Genomic DNA, 11,234 nt, shown 5'->3' with positions numbered 1-11,234 from the left:
ACATACTCACATACACTCATACATACTCATCTACATATGCACACTCAAACACACTCATACACACACACTCACACACTCATATATACTCATATACATATGCACACTCACACACACTCATACATGCACACTGAGATGAGACTTGATGCATATGCACACACACACTCACACACACACTCATACATACTCATCTACATATGCACACTCACACACACTCACACACTCATATATACTCATATACATATGCACACTCGCACACACTCATACATGCACACTGAGATGAGACTTGATGCATATGCACACACACATACTCACACACACTCATACATACTCATCTACATATGCACACTCAAACACACTCATACACGCACACTGGCATGCGCACACACTCACACTCACCATCAGGAAGCTGGTATAACTGGGATGGCAGGACACTGAAATAGTCATGAACGAGGGCTTCTCGGGCTGAGACACGGTCCCTGGGGAAGCCTTTGAGCATCTGGGAGGCCAAGTCTTCAGCTTCAGGAACTCCGCCAAGCCTGGAAAGGTGGAAGAAAGAAATAGACTTTCTAGAGGCTGCTATTCTGCAAAAAATAAAAGGGGAGAGGGAGTGAATAAAACCTGAGGAAGAGGTAACAGGGCTTAATGTGTCTCCAACAGGCCCTTCCTGGGCCACAGATGGTAAGTGTAAATAACCTAACACAAAACTTTTACCTGGTCTGTCACTAGGAAGAAGGGAGATAGTAGCAGCTGTAACCTTCACCATGTATCTAGGTACCATGTGCACAGAGGACAGAGACTTGTGATTACAGAGGCAGACATATGTATTAGGCTTCTTCTTGGAGGAACACTGCAGCCCCAATCAAGAAGAAAGGCCTAGTTGGCAGAATGTTCCAGGCTCTGGATCCCAAAGACAGAAACCATGGAGTCCTGGAGGGTAGGAGGGAGTGAGGCCATTCTGGAGAGTGGACATTGGGTGGACATGTCCTTATTAAGAGGGTTTCTGAAGCTCAGTCCTAGGGTTATCAGCTAAGAAGTTTCTTTTGTTCTTCTTGGGATGGATCTGGGCAGGAACAATAATCATGTACTCAAATCCTAAAACTATATTATTCTCAAGCTGGCCTTGTGCTGATCTATGTTTTTTGGAGGTGAGCAACTACCACATGTTATCAGGTGGCTCTGGGAGGTGCAAGGCAAAGCTGACCCCAGTAGGGTTCAGGCACCACCAAGCTATCACACAAATGCAGATACATCGGTGAAGGAAAAAGCCCTCCTCTAGTCTGAAGGCTTGTATTCTTGGCACTAGAAGATCTGCCCTTGGGGAGGTAATAATTAGGTTATGGTAAAAGAGCCTTCACGATGGGTGCAGTACCATCATCAAAAACTTTGGGGAGCCCTTTTGTTTCTTCTACCGTGTGAAGGCATTTCAAGAAGGCATCATGCATAGCAGAGCGCCCTCATCAGACATTAAACGCACTGGAGCCTTCACCTCAGACTGCCCAACCTCTAGAACCATGTGCTCCTCTTGGACATGCACAATGCCGGGATGCTAGAGCTCCTGTTCCACAGCTCTGATTTGTTTAAGTTTTGCATGATATTTGCATAAGAAACTTCCAGATATCTAATTTCTACAATATAGAACTGTTTCTGCAAACAGGTCGTTAGTCTCTAACTCCAGAGTAATTGTTTCATAGACAAGGTAAACACACTTGGGAATCCCAGGATAGGGGCCTGCTTACTTGCTGTGGTATGAAGGAGGACTGGTCGGTCAATTCTCTATGCCACATGCCCTGTCTGGGCTTTGTGACTGCATAGAGCAGTAGCTGCTTACCTGTCACATAACACATGTAAAGTACGGTTGTTCTCAGAGGAATGAGACAACAGCTACTCCCATTGTTGCCTCTGACTTTCACAGTAGGGGATGGGGCTGTCTACCATGAGTTCACCTGGTACTGTGTTTACCCTACATCCATAGAAAGGAGAAAGTGTATGGATAGAGTGGCCACTTTTCTAATGCTTTCCATTTAGGATGTGGTAGACCCCCACAATAAGAAACACCCATCAGTAGGAAGAGACAATCATTAATTAGGAAAGCTGCCCTACGGTTGCTGGTCACTCTCAAACTTGAGTATATACTCACTAGGCCCACCTTAAAGAGATCTCCATTAAACCCATAGAAAGGTCCGTCTTCTTGTCCTGTACACAGTCCCACCACACCTCTGTAGGAATGATGAAGAAAGGCTGGAGACACCTCAGCTATTCTAGATTTGCTTGCAAACTGAGTCTGTTGCAAAGCTGTGCAGTAGATGAAGCCTCCTCTCATTTTCTGGCTGACCCTGGCCAAGTGACCTAATTTCTCCAAGCCTCTGTGCTATTCTGTTTGACACCAGAATGTTCTAGACCACAACTGGTGAGAACCAAATGCAGCAGATGGGCAGTGGTGGTGCTTGCCGTTAATCTCAGCACTCGGGAGGCAGAGACAGGTGGGTCTCTGAGTTAGACAGAGGCCAGCCTGATCTATCTAACTTGAGTTCCAAGACAGTCAGGGTTACACGAAGAAACTCTGTCTTGAAAAAACAAAAAACAATTCCCTTCTCCCCAAAACCAAACCACTACCACTACCACCAACGACTACAATGAATGGAACAATATGCAGCCCCCAGAAGCACACAGTGGGTAAATATCCTTAGTCTTCTGCAGAATCAAGAATTTTCCCACAAACCAACCCTGTCTGATAGAGTTTTCTACAGTGATGGAAATAGCCTATTTTTGCTCAGCCCAATATGGTAGGCACTGCCCCTCTGTGGCTGCTGAGCCCCAGGAATATGGTTGTGTAACTGAACAACTGAGCTTTACAATCAATTGGGAGTAATTTCAGTTTAGATAGCTAGCTGTACATGGCTGATGGCCCCTGTATTAGCAGTGCTCCGGATATTAACTACTTCTTGCTCCAGGAGCCAAGCAGAGCAAAAGGAAGACTGAACACAGGCACGGGCAGAGACATGGGCAGAGGCAGTCGTTGATGTGCAGTCAGGAGAGTCAGGTGACTCTGAGAGAATTCAAGTCCTGTGCACTCTAAAAGAAAGAGATGTGGGAGAAAAGGTGACAGCAAGAAGCCTGTGGCAGAACTGTGACAGCTGTAACAGCCGTGGCATAGAGTATTAAGGCACTTTGTGGTTTTGAGTTCTAAAAAGCCACTAGGAACAAAAGGAGACTCTGGAGCAGCATGGAGACTCAAATTTCTCTCAGTTAGGGTTAGGGGCCAACATGCCTTCGAGAGGATGCTTGCACCTTTTGTTGTTATGCTTCAGCAAGCTTACATTTATGCCAACCTCAAAGTTAAAACAACTAAAATTGGCATTGCTCTGCTTAGAAACGGAGCTGACCCAGCTCTTCCACAGGACCTCAAAACCATGTCAATGACATTCTAGGGACTCTAAGGAGCACTCTGGGTTAGACCAAAGCTCCTGTGATTTTGACATAGCTTTTGAATGAGCATCTTAAAAATCACTGATACCTAAACCTAAAAAGGTGTGTTTTTATTTGCCAATGCTACTCAATTAAATGGCTTGTAGTAAAGATAACTTCGTATTTTAAAATGTCACGATAAATTAAAGTGCAAGCCTACAGACTGCTGTGTTTGCTTAGCAATGATTGTGACAAGTTTGCACATCCCGAAGGACATAATAAACAGCAGTTCCTGGGAACATGTCTCCAAAATAATAAGGGGTTCAAGTTATCCTGGGCTTGAAGATAAGAGCAGCGCATGGGGGCTTCTTGGGAGCCTCATCTCTCCAATAAAAGATCTCCTGGCAGTCCATGGCTCCATGCTCATCCTTTGTATCCTCTTTTTCACTCTATACAGTGGCTTTAAAAGCACACAAATGGCACATATGGAACAATCAAGCCACATTTGGTTAGATTAAACGACTCTGCATATTTCGAGACCCACAGTCCAATGTTCCGTTGAGATCATGGCTGGGAAATTCTTTCCTTCTCCCACCTGCAAGAGTGTTTTTCTTTGACATCTGAGCTCCTTTACCCAGTCTCTGGTGTTTCCCTCACTGCCCTTTTTGCCTCCTCACTGAAGCAAAAAGAACAGAGCCTCTGCTAATTACTCTTAGATCAAATAATACTGGTTATTGTAATTGGTCATTGTCTGAAAACACTGAGTTCTTCTTCGCCCAGAGGCTGCCTGCTGCAGCATAGTTAGCTAGCTATTCCTGGAATGTCTCTATTATCTGTTTTACTTTGCAAAAGAAACTAGGGATTTGTTGAAAGCTGGTAATAAAAGTCTGCCCTGGTCTGAGCAGAGACCATGTTGAGAGGGCCTGGGAAAGCATGACCTCTATGAATCAAGTTCCCCCTCCAATGGCCACTCAATGGTGTTATTTGGTTTCTCTGTGTCGGAGAATAATAAACCCACTAGGTTTTCTCTGAGGCCAACACTACTGCTCTCAGGGCCTGGGGCATGGCTGAGGGGCACAAAACAATTTTAATGACCAAACTCACCGAAAGTAAAATGGTTCATAAAGAAAAACTAACACCCTCCCAGGGGGCTGGCTCTCTCAGAGGCATCTGTCAGGGCTTTGGGTGGGGGTGCTGGGGTCTGGTGCTCAGTGCCCTGAGGTCTAGAGAAGCATCACTCTCTGTGTCTAAAGACAAGAGAACTTGCCAATGTGGTGCTTACCTGTTCCAGACAATCTGCAGGCTTTGAGGTTTAGGTGGTGGGAACCATTCTGGAAAGCACACAGAGAAACATTAAAATCAAGAGCAACTCTCCAGTCTGTTGCCAAAAATATTATTAAAATTCCAAATGCTCATCTTGGCTTGGGGTAAAAGAGGATTCTAGAACTAGGCAAGCTAACTACGCGCTGTGAAGGCCTCTTCTTTGTGTGTTATGAGTCACTGAAAGGTATGAGTAGGCATGAGTTTTGTGTCCTCCAGATTCCCATGTTGAAGTCCTAACACAAAGTATCATAGACTAGGACCTTTTATGGAAAAAGGTCAGTGTGACATTCTCAATAAGGTGGGTCCTAATGTCACTTGACTGGGATCCTCATGAAGGGGAAAAACTGGACAAAGAGATGCATATTAGAAATGATGACACAGAGACACACAAGAACAGCTATCTCCAAGGCAAGGATGAGCACCTGGAAGAGATTCTGCCTCTGTCCTTAGAAAGACCCAATCATGACAATGCCACTTTTTCAGACTCCCAAACTCTGGAAGAAGGAACAGGTACTTCTGTTATTTGTGCGTCTCAGTTTGTGGTCTTTGGGTATGGCAGCTTTCACAGACCTGTTCAGTTAAAACCTTCAGTTGGATTAACAGCCATAAAACATACTGTATGTAGAGTGTCTGCCAAATGCTAGAGAATATAAGAAATCAAAAGACATTTCATTACCCTCCCAGAGTTCACAACCCACCTGGGAGAATAAAAGGGGACACACACACACACACACACACACACGGAAAGCAGTATGACTTTAGGGCAGCCCATGCTACAAAGTGAGACTATGCCTCAAACAAACAAACAAAATCAGCTACTATCACCATGACAACAACAACACAACAACAACAACACAAAAGCAAATGACTGGGCAAAGTCTCCAAATTCAAACACTGGGACAGGAGAGATGGCTCAGTAGTCAAGCTGGCCTACTGTGATGGCCCACTTTCAGAGGACCTGAGTTAGACTCCCAGCACCCATATCAGGTGGCTTACCACCTCCTGTAACTCTAGCTCAAGGGAGATCTGAGGCCTTTGGCCTCTTCAGGTACGTGTACTCATGTACACACACCAACACATAGATATACATGTTTAAAGTAAGGAGTATATAATTGTAATTGCTACTTGTGATATAATAGAGGTGACTCTTGGCTTAAGTAATTCAAAATCAGGCTGAAGACGGCTCAGTGGGTAAAGTGCCTGCTATGTGAGCAGAAGAACCCATGTTCCATCCAAGGACTGATGCAAACAGCTGGGTCAACCCAAATAAAACCACAGTGAGAAGGGACTGGGCTGGTTGAGTTAGCACCTAGTTCTCCTACCTCTAGGGAGGCAGAGGCAGGAGGTTCACCAGAAATCCAAGGGCTAAATAGGGAGACTCTGTTTCAACAAACAAAACCAAACAAGAAGTAGGAAGCCACTTCTGGGTGTGGTGGCTCATGCCCATGGTCCTGAACTTGGCAGGCAGGAGCAAGAAGATGGAGAGTTCTAGGCCAGCCTACACCACTACCTATGAAGCCCAGAAAAACAAGCATTTAGGAATAGTAACTGAAAGTCTAATTATGAAAGGCCACAAAGAGACGCTGTGGAGGATGCCAGTGGATGTCATGTTCCCCCTCTGTCTTCTGCTCTTTCTCCATCTCCTCTCCCCTTTTGTTGTTTCTCTCAAGGTGAGGAGCTCAGACAGACCTCAAATTTGTGATCCAGACTGAGATACTCCAACTCTAATTTAAAATGGCGCTTCTGGGCTTTCCTTTTCTTGGACCTAAAGTGTGATTACCTTGTGTTTTTGTTTTTTGTTTTTTGTTTTTTTTTCTCGAGACAGGGTTTCTCTGTGTAGTCCTGGCTGTCCTGGAACTCACTCTGTAGGCCAGGCTGGCCTCGAACTCAGAAATCCTCCTGCCTCTGCCTCCCAAGTGCTGGGATTAAAGGCGTGCGCCACCACTGCCTGGAAATTACTTTGGTTTTTAAAATCTCTGTCTTCCAGGTTCTATATAAATGTAATAAGCCAAGATTGTGTGTCATGGCTAAGGTTTTAATCAACCTTAGACACAGCCACTTGGATAATCCTATAGTGTCCTGTTGGTAGGTACACAGAATGACCCAGAAGACGACTTGTAAGTGACAGGTTGAGCTAGGCTCACTCTTCAGACAGTGAATGGTGATGCCTCCTCAGATAGCACTTACCCTGTTAGGCAGTGGAGTCATGTCCTGAGGATTCCAAGGATGACACTATTATTTTTAATTTCAAAACTAAGTTCAATTAAAAGTTTATTTATAGTGCTGAATTGTAGAGTAAAAGAGAATGATTAAAGAAAGCCATGGTGCAGGGTGATGGTGGCTTAAGTCTTTGGTCTGAGTGCTTGGGAGGTAGAGGCAGGCAGATTCTGAGTTTAAGGCCAGCTTTGGTTGACAGAGTGAGTTCCAGGACAGCCAACTACACAGAGAAATCCTGTCTTGAAAAACAAAACAAAAGCCGGGCAGTGATGGCGCACGCCTTTAATCCCAGCACTTGGGAGGCAGAAGCAGGTGGATTTCTGAGTTCGAGAGTTCGAGAGTTCGAGGCTAGCCTGGTCTACAGAGTGAGTTCCAGGACAGCCAGGGCTACACAGAGAAACCCTGTCTCGAAAAAACAACCCCCCCCCCAAAAAAAAAGAAAAACAAAACAAAAAAAGCAAGCAAGCAAGCTGTGGAAACTCAGTTTCCAAGATCAGATGCAACCATAGGGGCCCACGCAGGTTGCAGTTTAGTGTCCTTGGTGAGCACTAAGGGGTCAGTTAGCATAAGGCTATTCAGTTTACTAGCCTGTGCCAACATTCAAAATAACTAGTAAAAACAAGACTATCTGGCGTCTGCTAAATGTTTATTTACAAACTGCTTACTGCTGCCTGTATGCTCTTCTTCCCAGCCAAAGGAAGAAGAAGCAGAGAAAGAAAATGGTCCCATATTCAAGCACATCCCAGTTTCCAGTTAACAGAACAGAATCATCGAGACGTCCAGCAAGCGACTTCAACCACGGTGTTTTGGCTCTCTATCTTTTGCTGTGCTCGGCCACCATGGCCAAGGCAGTTTCAGAGGGTTAGAGTCTACACCATCATGTGGGAAAGTGGCCACAGAGAGGCAGTAGGTATTAGAGGAGTAGCTGAGAGCTCACAGATACAACCACAAGGCAGAAAGAGGGAGCTAACTGGGACTTGCTGGGCTTTTGAAACCTCGGAGGCCATCCCCAGTAACACACCTCCTCCAGTGAGGCAACACTTCCTAATCCTTCCCAAACAGTCGCACTGACTGGAGACTAAGCACTCAGATATATAAGTTGATGGGGGCCATTCTCATCTAAACTATCAACCCATGGTGACCATCTGCCTTTGTTTGTTTTGTACAGTCAGTGTAAGAGGTGTTGCCTTTGCTTTTGTTTGTTTGTGTGGACACCCATACAATATGAGTGGACGTACAATCACAGTGTGTATGTGGAGGTCGGTGAATAACTTTTGGGAGCCAGTGTTTTCCTTCCACCACTGGGTCCAGGGATTGAACTCAGGCTGCCAGGCTTATACAGCAAGGGCCTTTACCTGCTGAGCCATCCTGCTGCCCCAGAGATTTCTTTCCTTTTTATTTTAATTTTCTTTTACTATACTTACTGTGTGTGTGCCTGGTGCTCACAGAGGCCAGACAAGGGTATCAGATCTCTTGCAACTGGAGTTACAGACAGTTGTGAGCTGCCATGTGGGTGCTGGAAATCTAACCCAAGCCCTCTAGAAAAGCAGTAAGTGCTGTTAACCTCTGAGACCTCTCTCCAGCTCCGGGTATTTTTTTACGCTGTGGTTTGGTAGCATGAGCACAAAATTCCAGCTCAAACCTCTCTGCCATTCAGGTGCTCTGGGACTTAGGGGTGAGGATTGCTCAACCTGTCTGGTGAAGCAACAGAGAGTTTCCAGAACTGTAAATGAGAATCATTTTGGAGTTTCCGGAGAGATTAGATAAGGCCTGTGGCATGCAGTACAGACTCAAAAGCTCCTGCTCTCAGTGTTTTTCTTTCCTCTCTTCCTTTTGCTCTTGAACAGTTTCAAGAGATGGCGCTTGGGCCAACAGAGTAGGGTAGCCTCACCTGCAGAGGCTCCACCCCCTAGAGAGCCTGATTGAACAGGTCTGGGAGGGGCCCTACGTTGGTTAGTTGTGCTGTTATGATGTCTGTAATAGGCTCCAGATGTTTCTGGTGAGGTTTAGGTTGGAGCACTGCTGGTCCAGCCGACAAGGCGGGATCTAGCACTTGGCAGCAACTCGACATGCTTCCCTGAGCGTCACTTCCGCAACTGCAGCAGCCCAGGGAGACTGCTGTGAGAAGTCCATTAACCAGTGTAGATACAAATTGCAGAACACAACATCAGACTCCTACTTAGTAAGGTGTTTTCTTTTGTTTTTCAAAAGAGGAAAGAGAGAATGTGACAAGGACAAATGAGACTCTTGGGAGTTCCAAATGGATGCCCTTGGACCCCTGGAGGGCAAGCATCATTTTGAACTTGAGCCGTCTGGTTCTGTAGAAACTGAAATCTCTTCTCCCCACATCTATTCTGTAGCTACATCAGCAAAGCAGGCAGGGGCAGTCGCAGAGCTGCTAGGAAGCAGAGCCAAGCCAGCAGCCTGTCTCTGACCCACCCTCCCACCTGTATGCAGACACCCACATGCCAGGTGACCTTGCCCCTCGGCCATTGATTTTTTGCAGTAGTTAAGTTTCAAGCGATCGATGAGAGCAAGGGCCACAGACAAACAGGCATCTCACACAGCACCTTTTTAAGAGGGTCTGTTTCTCTGGCTTCAGCAGCCTCTAAAAATAATAGGTCTAGAGGTAGCATGCTTCCTTCCAAAGATAATAATAAATCACCAGACTGGCTCTTCCTCCATCTCCTTGCACAGGAGTTGTCTTAAGTGAGCTCTTATCTGAATTCAGTCGGCATTCAAGACAAAAGTGAACTGGAAAAGCAGACTATTTAAATTTCTGAATGAAGCCAAATTCAAATGAGGGCAGAGCAGCTTGCTACCTTAATAAAAGGTCACCATGGGGCGCTTTGTTTGCTTGTTTTTTTTCATCAATGTTTAATAGAACTCATTCCACAACTGACTCAGGTACGGGTACCTTTAGTCCCTAGAGATCTGCTGATTGATCAATTGAGAAAACATCACCTGGATGTTTTGAGCCTCTGCTCAAGGTGAAACATTTTCTGGTTACTATAGTTTTGCCTCTGTCGCCCTAAGGTTATCTTATGGTGCATTCTATTGAACTACACCCCTGGAATTTCCTGAACGCAATGCATTCTTGAGATACCACGTATTTATGTAGGTGATAACGCTGCTAGCTTGATTTTGCTATCTCAAGTATGTTAAGAGTGTACTGCAAAAGTCTACAGCTTTCTCCTTCACCTGTACTGCACTCTTGTCTGGGTTACCTGCTCCCCCATGTCCTAGGTGGCTGGTTTTACTCTTTCTCATGGTGGAGGAGCACCTTCAGTCCTCCAGGCCTTCTGGGAGGGAGCACCTTCTAGGCTCTAAAAGCCAGGCCACTGATGGATGAGGCTCCCTGGCATTTGGGGCTCACATTCCATATGTGTGCCTTGTCATTCATGTAACCCTGCATCAAAATTTCCTGTGATTATAAGGCTACCTGGTCCTCTGGGGCTGGTTCCTAAGGTAAAGAAGGATAAGCCAGGCCTGACTCCCAGAGTTGGAGACCCAGGAGCAAATCCCAGTACTCAGGGGTGTTCCCATGCTTGGAGGCACTTCTCTGGCTATTGTCTATCCATCCTCACAAATGATGTTTGAGCTTGATCACACCCTTCAGCATCTTAATGACGCACCGCTAGACATTTCCCACTTCCTGTAGACTCTACAACTATTTAGGGGCATCCACGTGCTCAGCACAGAGCACACACCTGGCATTCCCCCAGCAAGCTTATGGTTGTGCAATTTCTGTGGCATTGTTATTAATAATTACCTTCTAGGCATCTCCAGCCCCTCTGGTTATCCTCTCAGCGCCCAGACTCCTTCCCCTGTCCTTGGTGGATTACTTCCTGTCTGGTGAGGTCCTTCTCTTGCTTCTTTACACAGTCCTCCCTAGGCTTACTTCCCTTTTTAAGCTCCCTCTTCTGTATTTCTAGGTTGGGGTCTTATCATAAGCTGGCTTTTGATTTGGTTTTAAGAAGCCTGTTCCTTTCCCCCCTTTATTCGATGTTTCACTGAAAAAAGACTCTCTTTCTCTCACCATTGAGATGGATTTGTTTTTCCTTCACAATTCAAATCTGATTAGTGACAAATTCCTGACTTCCTTCTAAAAGGATTTAGATGTGCCCCGCCTCTCCTCACTGGCTGTCACTACTCTAGTGTTGACATCTAATTTGTCTTCTAGGGTTTAGAGAGCATTGCCACATTGCCTACCACCAATTCAATTCTGCATTTTGTCTCCCAAGTGATTATTTTTATAAGTTAAGGCCTGCTAGATTACCTTCCTGCTT

The 11,234-nt window shown here is 45.5% G+C and overlaps 1 protein-coding gene across 2 annotated transcripts in view; it reads right to left on the bottom strand.

Moving 5' to 3' along the window:
- The window catches only part of Cdk15 (cyclin dependent kinase 15), a 96,599-nt gene that overhangs the window by 17,891 nt on the left and 67,474 nt on the right, over nucleotides 1-11,234 (bottom strand). For both annotated transcript variants that reach the window (XM_028765761.1, XM_028765762.1), the window contains exons 11-12: nucleotides 4,688-4,736; nucleotides 397-536 (exon numbers count right to left, since the gene is read on the bottom strand). In XM_028765761.1, coding sequence (XP_028621594.1) covers nucleotides 397-536; nucleotides 4,688-4,736 — 189 coding nt within the window. The remainder of the gene's footprint in view (nucleotides 1-396; nucleotides 537-4,687; nucleotides 4,737-11,234) is intronic.

This window comes from Grammomys surdaster, unplaced genomic scaffold (genome assembly GCF_004785775.1).
Source record: "Grammomys surdaster isolate TR1022 unplaced genomic scaffold, NIH_TR_1.0 165, whole genome shotgun sequence".
In the NCBI taxonomy this organism is placed as follows: Eukaryota; Metazoa; Chordata; class Mammalia; order Rodentia; family Muridae; genus Grammomys; species Grammomys surdaster.
The sequence above is the reverse complement of the archived record's forward strand: the minus strand, read 5'-3'. Positions and strand labels throughout refer to the sequence as shown.